This window comes from Micromesistius poutassou, assembly GCF_964030765.1.
Source record: "Micromesistius poutassou genome assembly, chromosome: 15".
NCBI classification, from domain to species: Eukaryota; Metazoa; Chordata; class Actinopteri; order Gadiformes; family Gadidae; genus Micromesistius; species Micromesistius poutassou.
Window position 1 is genome coordinate 4,118,985 of NC_140285.1, and position 16,403 is coordinate 4,135,387.

Sequence of the window (16,403 nt, forward strand, 5' to 3'; positions counted from 1 at the left end):
GCGGAAGAAGGACCATGGGAACGGCGTGGATGCGTTGGACACATTTCCATCTAGCTGCAAGGGAGAACGACCTTCGGTTGGGTTGTAGACCCATTTTATCACGTATAGCTGTATGTAAGTAAAACAAGACATGCATAAATATATACTGTGTTTCGTTACAAGGAAAAAAAAACCTTATTTACTAACTGTTGCACTTGTTATGTGGCTGAACCTGCAAGTTATAGGCAAATATCAAAGTTACTGAACACCTCCTGCTGTAACGTTATATACAAACCCGTCTTCTCTCACTCAGGATGGTAATAATTACCTAGCTCCACAATGGAAACGGTGGTGTTAATTGCTCCAATCACAGCATTGGAGTTTTTCTTGGAAGATTACCTACTGAAAGGTACGCTCTTCCTCAACCTCCGTTACTTTTCTGTCTTTCTCTACACTTGCCCATTCCCTCTCTCTTAACGAAGGCCCCTAACTGTTGTTCCCCTAACAATGTTCTGACAGGCGAGGGTCCAATCTTGACAGTGTTCAGTCTCCAGTCGCGCACTAAAGCCACAGCCTCGATTGCTGTTCTTCAGCACTATCGGATTCATGGTGTCCGCCCCAAATATCAGGACAAGCAACCACAACAGAACCATGAGGCAGAGAAAGAAGAAGGTTGGGCAGGATTATACTCACAAGTCAACTGTTATTATATGAAACTGCATCCCATAGCTGTTTATTAGTGAACTAATCTTCATGTATTTTAGTGTCATTCAGTGAAATATTTATTGTTTTGTTTTGTTTTTTTATTCAGTGAATATGGACAATGCTTTCTCCTCCTGGTCATGACAATCATGTGTTTTCGTCAATCTTGATCAAGCATCTAATACATGTCCTTGATCTTCCCCCAGGAGGACGCTCCACCGCAGAGCCCAACCTCTATGACTTGGTGGTGTTTGGAGGTAAGGGTGTGCGGTTGGTGCGTCTCATCACCCAGCTCCACGGTGGGGACCCTGTGCGCCTGGAGGCCCATGGCCCCCTCCTAGAGCTCCGAGACTGGATCCTGGATGTCTGCTGGCTGACTCAGGATGGACGCTCCCTCCTCGGCGTGGCTCTAGCCCATAACAGCGCTCTTCTCCTGGACCCTCATGAAGGGATCACCCTCGCGCGCTGCGGCTGCCTGGATGGATGTCTGCTGTACTCTGCCCTGCTACTGGTGGACCAATCCTGGGATAACTCTGTCTTGGTCGGGGGCACAGTCTTCAACCAGCTGGTTCTTTGGAGACCGGACAGAAGGGGAGAGGTGGTGGTGGGGGAGGAAGGGGGCGACCCTGAATGCAAAGCCCCCGTGGAGAGGCGCTTGCTGGGGCACGGCGGTGTCATCTTCAGCATCTGCTACCTCCGGGAGAAAGGCTGGCTGGCCTCGGCCTCCGACGACCGCAGCGTGAGGGTGTGGGGCGTCGGGGCTCTGGGGGGTCCGGGTCTGACGTGCGGGGACCCGGACCCCGCGTGCCTCATGGTGCTGTACGGACACCAGGCCCGGGTGTTCTCCGTGCACCTCTCCCCCGGGAAGGTGTACAGCGCCGGGGAGGACGGGTGCTGTCTGGTCTGGGACTGGTCCCGCGGCGGCGGGGGGAAGGTGGCCCAGACCTTGAAGGGCCATCGGGCCGGCGGGATCCGAGCGCTCGCCGTGAGCGGGGGAAGGGAGGAGGGTGGAACCAGAGCGAGACGGGTGGCTACCGGGGGCGCGGATGGAGGAGTGAGGCTGTGGCGGGTGGAGGAGACAAAAGTGAAGGAGGAGGAGGGGGAGGAGACACACGGGATGGCTGCCACAGCGGCCCTGACGGACTTGAAGTTTTCTGGAAGAGGTACGCCCAAGGGGGTGTGCGTGATAGAGGACGGAACCGCAAACTGGGCCCGGAGTAAAATCTTGGCATGCACTGACCAGGGGGCGGTGTACCAGGGCTGCTGTGCTGCCGCCGGACAGTGGGCGCTACTGTGGCAGGGGGATCTGGCGTACCAGTCCTACTGCGTGATGGAGGTCCTAGCGGTCACGGTGACGAGTGCTACCCCACGGAAAGCTCACCTGTGTGCGGTGGGGAACCTCAGCGGTGGGATCCACGTCTTCGACATTTCTCATCCCCAGTGCGGACTGTCTCTCAGAGGAGGGAACGGGAAGATCCATAGCCTGGTTTGGGTCGAGGGACGTGCGCCCGACGCGGGGTACCTGCTTGCGTCGGGTTCAGACGGCCTGGTGCACCGCTGGTGCGTGGAGGCACGGCCGGACAAGGACTCGGGCTCAGTTTTGATCGCCGAGCCTCGCCCTCCGTTCCTTCTGCCCCCCTGTGCCAAGCGGTGGTTAACCAGCGCAGTGCGCCTCCGCAAAGGTCCAGCGGGGGCGCTGTGGGTTTGTGGGGACCGCAGAGGATCCCTGCTGCTGTTTCAGGAAAGCAGCAGTAGTAGACGAGGAGGAGAGGGAGTCGACGAGGAGAGGGTAGATCAAGACTCGTTAATCATAAGCTCAGTTGGCCCACAGAGCAACGCAGATGCAGAAAATGAAAAGGAAACAAACTGTTGGGACGAAGAAGGGAAGGAGTGGTCGGATGAAGGTGGGAGGAACCCCGCAGGAAAGGGTGACTCGCCCCTCCAGCCTCTGAGCTGTCTGTTTGGGGTGCACGGGAAACAGGGGGTGACCTCCGTCTGCGTGCACCGGGACCTCTTGTACAGCGCCGGGCGGGACGGCTGTGTGCGGGTCCTCAGGGTTCGCCCCGCCACACCGCAGCGGGTCCTCCCGGGGGACCGCAGACCCAGCGCTGGGGAGATCGGGGAGCCCGATGTCGGAGGTCCTCAGCTGGAGGTACTGAGGGTCCAGCGGGCCTGTAAGGGCATGGAGTGGCTGGAGAGGGTTCTGATCCTCGCACCTCCTGAACACTCGACGGCCGATCCGCTCGAATGCAAGGACGACGACGACGACGAGGAAGAGGAGGTCGAGGTAGAGGGAAGAGGAGTTGAAAAGGAAGGCTGGCGTCGCAAGGGGGCCGAGGAAACAAAAGCTGGGCAGGAATCTACAGGTAGGGAAAAAGAGGGATGGCATGACGGAAGAGAGTGCCGCTTTGTCATCGCCGGGTTTCATGCGGTCAACTTTGTGGTGTGGGATCCCGTGAAGCAGGAGAGGCTGCTGACGGTGCCTTGTGGTGGCGGCCATCGCTCCTGGAATCTCTGGCCCCCTTGCAAGAGCTTGTGGCCTGGCTACGGCGCCCTGGTCTTCATCAAGCATGGGGACGTAGTAGCCTCGCAGCCCCCCAGAGAGGCCTCGACCTCGGCCGGGATGGCAAGCAAGACCGGGGCTTGCGGCCTCCAAGAGGGCATTCATGGGAAGGGCATCGGGTGCGTCTGTAGGCTGGGAAGGGTAGGGGGCACGGGGGACGGGTCTCAAACTACTCAGGGCATGGAGTCGGATGAAGGACACTGGGAGGTCTTTGTGACCGGAGGCGAGGACACTAGTTTGACGGTCCTGGCCGTCCAGCCAAGCTCTGGAACGGTCCAAGTGTTGTCCGTCATCACCGACCACATCTCCAACATCCGCACTCTGGCGTCTGTCATGGACCCAGCTGGCGCAAGGCCCGGAAAACACTCGCTCTCTGCCCTGCTTGTTTCCGCCGGTGGTCGGGCTCAAATGCAGTGTTACCGGCTGCTGATTGGATGGGACGAAAAGGGGCGGGAAGCTTATTGTCAGGTGATTCAGGTGGCAAGTCACCGATTGGACGAGCAGTGGGAGAGGAGGCGGAACCGACACAAGACGGTGAAAGCAGACCCAGAGACAAGGCAAGCGGTGTATATAGATTAACACGTGATATACGTTGACAGTCATCTCTCAGGTGTATCAGCTACGATAAATACATTTCTTTAGTTTTTCCTCTCCTCAGTGATTCAAGATCATATTTATATCTAGAGTTTTAAAAACTGAACTTGTAGTTAAATGAATGTTTATGTTATGTGTGTCTGTCTCCAGATACATGTCCATAGCAGTGGTTAACAGCGACGCCGCGACAGCTGTAGTGGCTTTAGCCTGCAGCGATGGAGCAATCAGGTCAGTTTGCCCCAATCATGAAGATTTAAGAAAATAAACAGGAATTTGTTTGTGGTTGTTTTTGTTATGATTGATAACAATTTGAAGTCAGTAAAATATGAAGGAAGTTATTATGTATTATGCTTTACATTATTTATATGCTTTTATGTTATTTTATATTTATTTTATATTTTTATATATATCAAATGTCAACCCCATTTTAGTATTAATCAACAGAAACTGACACATTTTTATTCCTGTCCTTTCAAGCACTTTAACAGATACTGGACTCATCATATTTTATCATTTAAATCCACTCTTCTCACTCGTCTCTCTTTTTTTTAAACTTTAATTTTTATTTGGATTTTTCATTTAAATACAATATTACACATTTCTTAGAAACCAGAAAGAAACGAAAAAATAATAATAAAAAATAATAATAAAGTACAATAAAATAAATAAAATACAGCTTATAGGTCCTTCCATTCAGTCACAATGCAGCAGTTTATTCCCCCTGTTCAGTTGTTATTACTTGTGGTATCGTCCTCCCCCCTTAATAGCCTGTAATAATTCCACTTCTCCCATTTCCCTTGAAACTGTTCCTCCCTCATTCTCAAGGTATGTGTGAACCTCTCCATATCATAAATCTCCTCCACTATGCTCAGCCACTGTTCTCTAGTTGGGGGTTCTAACTTATACCAGGCCCTTGTAATTGCCTTCCTACTAGCCACCAATAATACTTTCACCAGGTATTTATCTCTTCCTTGTACCTCCTCTTGTGGAATGTTCCCCAGATACAATACCAAACAAGTCTTTGGTATCTCATATCCCAGTATCTCCCTCAGCACACTCCACACTCCCTCCCAATAATCCTCCATCTTTTGACATTTCCAAAACACATGGGTATGGTCTGCCTCCGCTTGACCACACAACCTCCAGCATGAATTCTGACCTGATGTGTATCTTCCCTTAATCTTTGGTGTTATGAAAAACCTTATAATGTTCTTCCACCCAAATTCTCGCCACACCCTAGAACCAGTGGCTGAGTGTTGAACCCTGCACACATTAAACCAGTCGTCTTCTGTTATTTCTACTCCAAGCTCTTTTTCCCATTTTTCTTTAACATAGACAGTTGAATTACTTCCACTGGCACCAAGAGCTTGGTATAAAGCTGAGATGACTCTAAATTTTCTTCCTTCATATGCATTCATCATTATTTTAATAATCATATTCTGTTCTTTGGGTTCTTCGAACTTTATTTCTTTTAAATAATAATCCCTCACCTGAAAATATCTAAAAAGTTCGTTTGCTTCCAAATCAAATTTCTCCCTTAAAGCCTGAAAACTCTGCATCTCCCCCCTCTCAACTAGTGTACATATTGCTGTAATACCCCTATTTGCCCATCTCTCAAAGCCCCAGTCTCTAATTCCTGGTTTGAATCTCGTGTCATGGGTTAACCACCTCAGAATCTTTGCTTCAGTCTGTAGCCCATACTTCCTCACTACCAAGTACCAAATCCACAATGTGAGTTTAACTATTGGGTCTAACAATCCCTCTTCCCTCTTAAATAATTCCCTATCAGTTATTAATATTTGTACTGGGCTAGCCTCTACCTTCATTTCTATATCCTTCCATCTAGCTATATATTCTCCATTACACCAGCAAGTTACAGCCCTGAGCTGTGCAGCATAGAAGTAGTCTTGCAGTCTCGGTACTGCCATGCCCCCTTTGTCTTTGGGGAGCTGCATGGTGCTAAATCGAATCCTTGGCCTCCTACCCCCCCAAATGAACCTCGATATCCATCTATCCCACTCCATGAACTGTTTCTGTGGTATCATTACTGGCAGAGTTTGGAACAGGTACAGTAGCCTCGGTAATACATTCATCTTAATTATTTCTATCCTTGAACTAAGATCTAATTGTAGTATTGACCATCTTCCTATATCCCGTCTGAGTTCCTGATTAATCTGAATGTAATTTGCAGTATATAACTTCCCCACTCCCCGTGTGATGTTCACTCCCAAATATCTAATTGTTTCTGAATTCCACTTAATTTTGTATTTCTCTTCTAACTCTGGTGTAGGGGCATAGTTTATGGCCAAGATCTGTGTTTTGGTAACGTTAAGTTTGTATCCTGAGTAATATCCATACTCCTCCAATAGATTCATCAATGCATGAAGGGACTCACTGGGTCGCTCTAAGTAGGCTACCACATCATCTGCGAACAGCCCTATCTTATGTTCTCTACCATTCACCTCCACCCCTTTGATGTCCTGGTTCTGCCTTATCGCCTGTGCCAATGGCTCTATGAATATTGCAAAGAGAGTTGGAGAAAGACTACACCCCTGTCTTGTAGACCTTCCCAGACAAAAGGGGTCTGTGAGACTACCATTCACCTTGATCCTAGCAGCCGGTTCTTGATATAATGCCTTAATACACTGGACAGACTTCTCATTGAACCCAAATCTTTCTAACACCTTATATAAATAAGTCCAATTGACACTGTCAAAGGCTTTCTCTGCGTCTACACTAACTAAAATTGCACTTTTCTTTGTTTGTTGAGTCTCTTCTACAATGTGTAACATCCTCCTAATATTGTCTTGTGTCTGTCTACCTTTAATAAAGCCGGTCTGGTCTTCGTCTATAATGTCAGTCATGAATGTCTCGAATCTTTTGGAGATTATTGAGGTGTACATCTTATAGTCCACATTTAGTACTGATATTGGTCTATAGCTGCTACAATGCTCTTTATCCTTGCCCTCTTTGGGTATGGTTGTGATAATGGCCTCCCTCCATGAGGGGGGGATTTTCCCTTCTTTAATTGAATGTCTAAATGAGGCCAACAGTACCGGGGTCAACTCTTGTCTAAATGTTTTATAAAATTCTGAGGGGAATCCATCACTGCCAGGCGACTTATTGTTCTTCATCCTAGATATCGCCCTTTCCATTTCCTCCTCAGTGATGTCTGCAGTCAATAATGTATTCTGCTCTTTCCCTATTGATGGTAGATCCAGCCTGGTCAGGAAGTTTCTCATATCATGTTCGTCTGCCATTGCTGGTTGTGTGTATAAATTTTGATAATAATCCCTGAATACTCTCTCTATTTCATCTGGTTCAGTAAGCAAGTCGTTAGTTTGGGGGTCTCTAATTTTGTATATGGTGTTCAATGCTTGCTGTTTCCTTATACGTCTAGCCAGTAGTCTGCTTGCTTTAGGGCCTCCCTCATAATAGGTTTGTTTGACAAATCTAGCCTTCTTTTCCACTTCTGACAGTAAGATATTATCAATTTTCTTCTTTGTATCTTTCACCTGTCTAAGTACCTCTGGGTCACTTGTGGCCTTATGCTTTCTCTCCAAGTCTTTCAAACAACCAATTTGGGTCTGATAATCCGCTTGTCTGGATTTCTTGCGAAGTGCTGTCTGTGCCATCAAATTCCCCCTAGTGACCGCCTTAAGCGCATCCCAAAGGATGGTTGGATCTACCTCCCCATTATCGTTTTCCTCTATATACCTATTTATATCCATCCTTATCCTTTCCACCAGGTCTTTGTCATTCAATACCCCCACATTCATTCTCCACACTGTAGTCCTCCTTCTCTTATTTAAGTTTATTGTCAGGTAGACTGCGTTATGGTCTGATAAATCTGCTACCCCTATCCTACAGTCCTCTACCCTATGCATATCCCCCTTTGTCATAAAGAAATAGTCCAACCTTGAGTACATTTGGTGTGGGTCTGAATAGTGTGTATAGTCTCTCCCCAAGGGATGTAAGTCTCTCCAAACATCTACTATTCCCAAATCAACCAGTTGCGTATTCATATACCTATTAAGCCATGTCCTATTCTTCTTCGTACTAGTTGTATCTAGATTATAGTTCATCACCATATTGAAATCCCCTCCACATATTAAGATCCCCTCTAATTCTACATTAATGATGTCAAATAATGATTCAAAGAAGGCTTTCTTGCTATCAGGAGGTGCATATACATTGATCAGTGTTACACTCTGTCCCTCTAATTTACCCTTTACCATTATATACCTTCCCTCCCTATCCCGCATTTCTTTTTCAGGTTCAAATTTGGTTGAATTCGATATTAATATGGCTACCCCTCTCCTATTACTGTATTTGTGGTAAGTGCTGTAAAATGTGTTGTTATACCCAAATCGCTTTAGTTTCTCATGTTCCTCTATAGACAAATGTGTCTCCTGCAGAAAAACCACCTGAATTTTTTCTTTTCTGAATTTGGCCATAAACTTTGCCCTCTTAATTGGATTACTCAGCCCATTCACATTCAGTGATACCACCTTATTACATTCATACTGCATTATACATCCGTTCCCCAATGCCCTTTCATTACCCATAAGCTAAATATGAACACAAAAAAAACACACACAAAAAAAACATCAGCAACAGCTGTTCTAACTGAATAAAAGTAAACAAAAAAGTGATCTCCCATGGTAAACTGGGGATCTTTATCTATCCCCATTTCCCCTGTTGGTGGGGAGAGGGGAAATCCTCTCGTAAGAGGGCCCCTCTTAGCGATGGAAAACTCTCCAAACGGAAGTCCTCCGTACACGCTAAAAATGTCCAACATACTCCAACCATCACTCCCGGCCTTAACCTAATGATTCTTTTAAAGCCAACAAAACATTAGGGATATATCTTTACCCACACTGATCAAACCATCCCACATAATGAAGAATGAAATATCGCAAATAACCGTAACTTTCAGAAAACAGCCAACTAGAGTCTGAGAGCAACATGAATAACAAAATACTAAAGAATTTAGAAAATACCAGAGTTCGTAATTTCTACCAAAATACCAAAACTCAAGAACTCCTCTCACTTCTTCCTGGAGAACCGCTTCAGTTCCTCCCTCGCTCTCCCAGCGACGTCGTTCTCCTGGTCTCCGACTCTGCGCCACTTGAAAGCGGTCTCAAGCTGCTGCTCCAGCGTCAGTTGTTCCTCTATCAGTCCATCCACCTTCATTCCCTTCTCCTTCATCGCCCGTGCAGCTTCTTGTGGACTGCCGTAGGTCCGGACGCCTCCTTGCCAGTGGACTCTCAGTGCCGTTAGCGGTGATTGAAACCGAATCCCTTCTCCCTTTAGAACTCTCTTCAGACCCGCATAGCTACGGCGCTTCGCAGCCACCTCCGCTGGGTAATCGTGGTCAAACGTCACTCTCTTTCCCCCGATCTCGATTTTCGTCTGCCAGGCCTTTTTGAGGATGTCCTCTTTGGTTTGGTACTGCAGGAAGTTGACAATGATCGCCCTGGGGTTCTTGTCTGGGGCCGGTCTCTGTGCCAACGCTCTGTGGGCGCGCTGTATTTGTAGACTCGCATCTTCCCCGAGTTTAAGCTCCTCGCGAATCAAGCGCTCGATAAACTCGGGTGTCGAATCCTTCTCTGTGCCCTCTGGTACTCCCCAAACTCGAACATTGTTCCTTCTCGATCTCCCTTCTAAGTCTGTTACCTTCTCCTGTAGCATCCTTTGCTGCTTGAGAGAAGAGGCGAGAATTTCCTTCAGATCTGCGTTCCACTCCTCGGTCTCCACCACACGCTCTTGAATGTCCACAATATCGCTGCCCTGGGCTTCCATTCCCCTGTCGATGGTCTCGAACTTGTTGCCCATCTCCTCATTAAAATTGGCTATTTCTTGTCTCCACATACTTCCCAGATTTTGAATACTCTCTCGAATGTCTTTCATTTCTTTTCGGTTTTCCTCGCTAATTGTTACGATCTGCTTAGACACGTTATCGAAGCCAGCCTTCATGCTAATTAACATGTCATCGTTAGCTGCATCTGACCCGTCGTCTCCCTTTCTATCTCCCATTTTTTCTCGCTCTCTTTGTTTCTTCTCAGTTTCTTTTTTGGTCTGTTCCCTTTTACTACTCATCCCTTCTCTGGTTGCGCGTTTGAATTAAGGCTTTTCAATGTTTTATCACTTCATACACCGGGAGCTCCTGATTTAACGTCTATCCACTCATTTGCTAAACCGGAAGCCTCTCACTCGTCTCTCACTCACTCACCTGTACTTCACCTTATCACCTTATCATCTGTTGTTTTTTTGCCAGATTGTTCTCAATCAGCGAGGTCAAAGGTCAAATTGATTTGTTATGGGAGAGCTTCTACCACCAGCGCTGTGTGCTCAGTGTCGCCCCCTGCTGTCTGGCAGACGCAACAGACAACAGGTAAGAAGAGTTTTCTGATGGGCTGAATTTTATCACATTCCATCTTATAAAATAAGATTACATTTATTAATACCAGAGTTGCAGGACATATTAACCATGTCTGCTACTTGAAAATACGTATTAACTTAACCGCAACATTATTTCTTTGTCCCAACTTTCTGCCTTCTCTTTGATTCTCACAGATACAAACTTCTTCTTAGTGCAGCAACTGACGGCAGGATTGCATTGTGGGACGTTACCCAAACTACCTCATTGCTGGCTGGAAATCCGAATTCAAAATTGGACACAGCAGCTCCACCCGCCCCGTGCCTCACCTTTCCCGCCCACCAGAGCGGAGTCAACTCCCTGGCGGTGTGGCAGGAGAGAACAGAGGACGGTTGCCTGGTAACCGTCGCCACTGGAGGCGACGACGGACAGCTGACCCTGTCTGTGGTTATGGTGCGGTACCCAGAGGCGCAGACAGATGACGGCAGAGTACTTTCACAAGAGCACCACCACCACCATCTCCTCCTCACCCAGTCCGATCTCACTCTTCTCTCCCAGTCCCGCGTCTCGCTGGCCCACTCCGCCCCCGTCACCGCTCTGAGCCTCCTCTCCCCGGGCCTCCTCGTGTCCACCTCTCCGGACCAGAGGGTGCGTCTCTGGAGGGTGTGCGGTACCGGCCTCCGCCCCACGGGGGCGCTGTACTCCCACGTCGCGGACGCGGCCGGCCTCGTGGCGTGGGGGGGAGAGCGGGGACCGGGTGAGGGGGACGAGGGATGGGGGAGGGCTGATCCTGGAGGTCCTGAATGTGAGGGCAAGGGTGTGGGCCTGGGGGGAACTCTGAGAAGCGGGGACTTGGTTCTGGGGAGCGGTGGTCAGAGCGGCCGGGACGGAGGTGGTGGAGGGACGGCAGGGCGGAGGGGGTGGGTGGTGGTCTGTGGTCAAGGCCTACAGCTGCTACACGTCAGGAAGTCTTCACCATGAGCTGGCCGAAAGGAGATGTAGGGAAGAAGAAAAGTGTGTGTGTGTGTGTGTGTGTGTGTGTGTGTGTGTGTGTGTGTGTGTGTGTGTGTGTGTGTGTGTGTGTGTGTGTGTGTGTGTGTGTGTGTGTGTGTGTGTGTGTGTGTGTGTGTGTGTGCTGATGTACATTTTAATGCATTTTAGAAATCCTGCCAATTTTATGAGCCAAAATAGCCAAAAATAGATGGATATTTTATTCTGTATTGTTTCAATATTGTTAAATATAACTGTATAATAAATATTAATTTATACCAATTTAATCCAGATCTCTCCTGTGCATTATAGTTTTACACGTAAATTTGAATACCAACGCGGTTATATAATTGCACATGTGATGGATTATAAAGTGAAAACTAAATTTGGTGCATATTCAATATCATTCGACAAAGTGTGTGTTTGCTGTATCACAAATCTCTTTCATTGATTAACTTCAAATGATCAAAGGAGAATGTGGCATGTATGTATGAGTGGAAAATATATTACGTGTGTGTGTGTGTGTGTGTGAGACGAAGTGAGGGTGTGGGATCAAAGATGAAGCCTTCTGTAATTTGATGTGGCCCTGTGTTCTGTTGCTGCTTAATTGAAAAGGACTTTGTTTGTGTGTGTACGCCCACCCGCCGGCCCCTCAGAGTAGAATGAGCTGTAGTGCCTGGGCGCTCAACGTGCGCAAGAGGACGCAGTATTTCTGTAGTCTGTAGTGTGTATCTCCACAGGCGTGTGTAGTATGTGAATGTGTGTTTGACAGCAGGTGGATCCGTTGTGCGCTGAAGCAGAAGGAGATCAATGTCAAGACCATGAGCTTTGTGTGTGTGTGTGTGTGTGTGTGTGTGTGTGTGTGTGAGATGGTGTGCTTTTTAATTGAATGCAAGTGTTCGGATGGGTGCACACTTGCATAGGAATGAAATTGTATTCTGTGTGTGTGTGTGTGTGTGTGTGTGTGTGTGTGTGTGTGTGTGTGTGTGTGTGTGTGTGTGTGTGTGTGTGTGTGTGTGTGTGTGTGTGTGTGTGTGTGTGTGTGTGTGTGTGTGTGTGTGTGTGTGTGAGCAACCCGTCCACAGAGGGGCCCATTGCTTTCCATCAATATTTCAACCTGATATCATATTGCCCATTGTCCTGCAATCTGGAGGATTGCAGGATCCTTTCCATCTGTGGAGATGGAAAGGAGAGAGAGAGAATGAGTGACAGTGAGAAGAAGAAGAGAAGAAATATGAGGTTAGGAGATGAACAACCCATTCAGACAGAGAAGGTCACTAAAATAGATATGTATGAAGAGCGGGAAGCAAGGATGAGGAGGAAGTCTGCACTGCCCTTCACCCCTCTGCAGTCCTGTCCTCCGTTCTAAGGGAGCTGAGCCCAAAGCCCCAGCAGAGAGGGAGACAGGTGGGCGTGGCCAGGTGAGGACAGCAGGAGGCATCAGTGCATAATGGCACCGTTCACTTCATCAATGGGCCATTGTTTGACCTCTAGAATAACTCATGATCTTCCATTTAAAGATTTGTTATTGACTATCCCCCAGGCTCATTCAAAAACCATAAACAAACGTAATATTGTAACTGTTTCAAATATATTTTCATGTACCTTTAATTCATGATCATTGGACCTTAACATTTTGAATGTTAAGGTAATAATAACATTTCTGACGTTTTATAGCCCTAATGTGTGGCTGTAAAACGGTACAGATAAGAAGAGGGAGGGTGAATGCACTGTGTGATAGGGGATACTATGTGGTAAGTGATAGGGGAGACCCCATGCTGAGAGAGAGAAAGAGGGAGGGAGCGAGAGAGAGAGAGAGAGAGAGGGGAAGAGAAACACAGGAAACGTATGACTTTATTAGACTTTATATCGCACTGAAGAAGATAAGAAAGAACTATTTCAATGATTAATGATTAGAGTAGAATAGAGAATAGAGTGACGCAACGACAGAAATACAAGTCAAGGCGTGGATGGATGAGTTTGAGTAAAAAGAGGGAGAGAGGTAAAGGAAATGAGGATGGAATTAATGGACGAAACAGAAGTCAAGAGACGTGCATGTGTAGTGAGTATTGTGCTAATTACAACCACTAATGCGTTTGAGGAATTGTCGTATTTACTTTGAATGAATCTCTTAATTAATTACATAACCAGGACTGATGATGTCACAAGAACGCTTACCTCTGATTGGATCCTCGAAAAAAAAGAGCACAGGTAATTTAATTTAATTTAGTTTTATAAAATTGCAAATTAAAAAATTGTGATTATCTTTTAATTAAATTGCTAATCGCCCTCCAACAGAGGCAAACTCAAATGATCAGAACACATGCCTCTCACCTGTGAGCAATGTGTGTGTGTGTGTGTGTGTGTGTGTGTTAATATATTATGGGTGTTGACGTATTATGTAGTCAACACACAGTGAATGGTAAAGTGTTTCTTTACAATTTTAATGTTTATGTGAGAGAATGTTTTGGTTTTAGAATATTCCGTTTTTTTAGAATCTCTAGGTGTTAGAATGTTGTTGTTTTTTAGAATGTCTGAATGGTTTGAGTATGTTGACGTGGTGTTGTTAGAATCTGTTGGTGTGAGAATGCTTACGTGGGATGTTTTTCAAAATGTTGAATCACTGACACTCAATCAATCACTCTCTTCTATCGACCATACGTGTTGTTACCCACCAGCCAAGGCCTCAAGCTCCGCCTCCGCTCCTCCCCAGCGCCTCCCCCAGGCCGGGCTGAGGAGGCGCAGCCGGCCGTCCCAGCCCACCTCCTCGTCCTCATCCCACCCCCTCTCTCACGCCTTCCTCCACGCCGACACCTCCATCACCCCCTGGGGAGGTCTCTCCCTCTCCTCCTCCTCTTTCACCTCCATCCCTCCTCCTCCTCCTCCACCTCCCCCTCTTCCTCCACCTCCCCCCCCTCCCCCTCCTCCACCTCCTCCTCCTCCTCCTCCCCCAACTCCGGCCCAACCTCGCCTGCACCTGCCTGCTCCACCCCTTCGACCCGCGGCACCCTCCTCTCACCACGGGAGGCGCGGGGCGGATGGCAGAGAGGTTGGCGGTTCCAATCCCTGCTCTCCTTCCTTGTTGCGCCGCGTCTCAGCCCAGATGGAGAGCCCAGGTAGGATCGAAAAGTGATTAGCCTATCCCTGTATCACTGCGGTATCTCTTAGTTGTATATTAGTATCAGCTGATATTACCACAGCACAAGTGATATCCCGTAGTTGTCCTGATTCCCTTATAATATATTTAATAATATATGTATTATCGCAGTTAATATCTGTTACTATTAAGATATTTCAAAACATTAGTTTGTCCTTGTGTTCTCTAAGTAGGTATTAGTAGGCTATTGACTTCCTTCACAGTAAGTTGACTGATAGTTTTCCAAGGGTAAATTTATAGTCTTTCTTTCTTCGTGTATTCTGTGTGTGTGTGTGTGTGTGTGTGTGTGTGTGTCTTTCTATCTTTCCTTTCTCTTTCTCCCTGTCTGTCTCTCTGTCTCTCTCTCTCTCTCTCTCTCTCTGTATCTCTCTCTCTCTCTCTGTCTCTCTGTCTAGGGAGGGAGGCCAGGGAGTTACGGCCCAGGCGGAGGCCGGTTCCGCGCATGCCCCGCCTCCCCCCGCTGCGGCCAATCACCAGCCTCAGCTTCACGCGCAGCTTCACCTTCTCCTTCTTCGAGCTGCCGGTCCACCAGACGGCGAGCTGTCGCGCCGAGCGGGTCCGACACGTCATGCTCCTGCTGAGGCAGATGCAGTACTGAGCCCTGGGGTGGCTCTCCCTCTCTCTGTGGGTCACACTGGAGCTTGTACCAGGGCCGAGGTTTCACATCAACGATAGCTTTTAGGTGGGGGGTCTTCAAATCAGATGCTAACAAGACAACCCTGTTATCCATCGCTTGTCTCACAGTGTTAGATCCCCCCCCTAGTCTCACGATCAGACTCAATGCTGGTGTGTGTGTGTGAGTGTGTGTGTGTGTGTGTGTGTGTGTGTGTGTGTGTGTGTGTGTGTGTGTGTGTGTGTGCCTGCAAACCTTTTAACCCTATTAGATAATGTAAAAATGAATGCCTTAGTTAACATGAACATAATTACAAAAATGAACACTTATGAGTAAATAATTTATCGTCCAGTAGTTAACTTTCAAAAAACGAATTATTAGTTAATGCTTATTACTGTCAAATAAATGTTTACTAAAGGTTACTTAATGTACCCTTATTGTAAAGTGTTACCTTATCTTCTTATATAGTGAAATCCTTACAAAGGCCTCTGGTTAGTAAGTTTGTAGTGAAAAGAGTATGCGGTTTGATGGTAATCACTAAAAACTAGAAGTCAACTAAACATAAATAACAAAAAAAAGGGCCAGACAGTGAGCGGTTATGATATGTTTATTATGTTTATGTTTATGATGTTTATTTCATGTAACACCAATCACTGTCTGCGTGACATGTCTCGATCGTCCGCATAAAAGCACAGTTTGAATTGAAACTTCTTAGCATTTCTTAGATGACCAGATTTTCACCCCATCGTTGGAAGTTACCAGGTGCCCTTCATTGGTCAGGGTCAGACGAACCTTATTGCTCAGAGTTGGAGTGTAAGTACCACTGGCCCAGACTGGCTTTTCTTCTTTGGTGTAAATGACCAGGTTTGTATCTTCCTGTAGAATGACTCTGAGAGCCGGGCCACCGTTAGTCATGGTGTCCCAGATCGGAGACCATTTGTAGATGACAAAGTTTCCATCGTCCTGAGGACATGAAGATAAAATTTTGTTTAGGTGAAAGACTAGTTTGCTTGTATGACATTACGGTTATTACATCTCTACATCCATGCTCACCTGAAAGATAGCCTTGAACTCTTGGTTGTTACTCATGAGGAAGTCCCCTTTAAAGAGCTCCTGATTGGTGCTGAGAGAGTTCCGACTCATGTTTCTGAGGACGTGATTTGGATGCAAGCAGATACAAGTCAGAACATTATCATTTCCAAATGACCTTCTGTTTTAAAAGCAGGAAACAGGCATAGTGTCCAGATTTCGACAGCCAGACATGAGAATAATATGTATGCATAGGACACTACATACGCTACATTTTAATCCTTTCAAAAAAGTAAATTCACACGGATATATTGCTTTGTCAACACCTTTTTAATGGAGCCGACTCGGATTTGGCCTTCATGGCATGAACATTTGGGATCGAAAACACCATACT

The 16,403-nt window shown here is 47.0% G+C and overlaps 3 protein-coding genes across 4 annotated transcripts; 2 read left to right on the forward strand and 1 right to left on the reverse strand.

Moving 5' to 3' along the window:
* The first annotated feature begins 12 nt into the window (after nt 1–12).
* Nucleotides 13–11,403, forward strand: wdr6 (WD repeat domain 6). 2 transcript variants are annotated; one of them, XM_084479270.1, is made up of 7 exons: nt 13–114; nt 293–388; nt 499–651; nt 888–3,801; nt 3,989–4,066; nt 10,119–10,235; nt 10,418–11,403. In XM_084479270.1, the coding sequence occupies exons 2-7, from the start codon at nt 319–321 to the stop codon at nt 11,199–11,201; spliced, it is 4,116 nt and encodes a 1,371-aa protein (XP_084335396.1). In that variant the 5' UTR covers nt 13–114; nt 293–318; the 3' UTR covers nt 11,202–11,403. The 2 variants fall into 2 exon arrangements, with proteins under 2 accessions (XP_084335396.1, XP_084335397.1); XM_084479271.1 differs by having other exon boundaries at nt 30–110.
* A 2,130-nt stretch (nt 11,404–13,533) lies between these two features.
* LOC311359724 (uncharacterized protein) lies at nt 13,534–14,965 on the forward strand (the record flags this gene model as incomplete). Its single annotated transcript, XM_084479774.1, has 3 exons — nt 13,534–13,546; nt 13,889–14,326; nt 14,763–14,965. The coding sequence occupies 3 exons, from the start codon at nt 13,534–13,536 to the stop codon at nt 14,963–14,965; spliced, it is 654 nt and encodes a 217-aa protein (XP_084335900.1).
* A 726-nt stretch (nt 14,966–15,691) lies between these two features.
* Nucleotides 15,692–16,123, reverse strand: LOC311359725 (B-type lectin plumieribetin-like; the record flags this gene model as incomplete). Its single annotated transcript, XM_084479775.1, has 2 exons — nt 15,692–15,943; nt 16,034–16,123. The coding sequence occupies 2 exons, from the start codon at nt 16,121–16,123 to the stop codon at nt 15,692–15,694; spliced, it is 342 nt and encodes a 113-aa protein (XP_084335901.1).
* Nucleotides 16,124–16,403: the final 280 nt, after the last annotated feature.

What these genes read in the sequence shown, in the direction of transcription:
- wdr6 (XM_084479270.1), top strand. Translation starts at nt 319, where the DNA reads ATGGAAACGGTGGTGTTAATTGCTCCAATCACAGCATTGGAGTTTTTC. An exon ending in TGCAGCGATGGAGCAATCAG is followed by an intron (nt 4,067 to 10,118) that starts GTCAGTTTGCCC and finishes TTTTTTTGCCAG; the next exon opens with ATTGTTCTCAATCAGCGAGG. An exon ending in GCAGACGCAACAGACAACAG is followed by an intron (nt 10,236 to 10,417) that starts GTAAGAAGAGTT and finishes TGATTCTCACAG; the next exon opens with ATACAAACTTCTTCTTAGTG.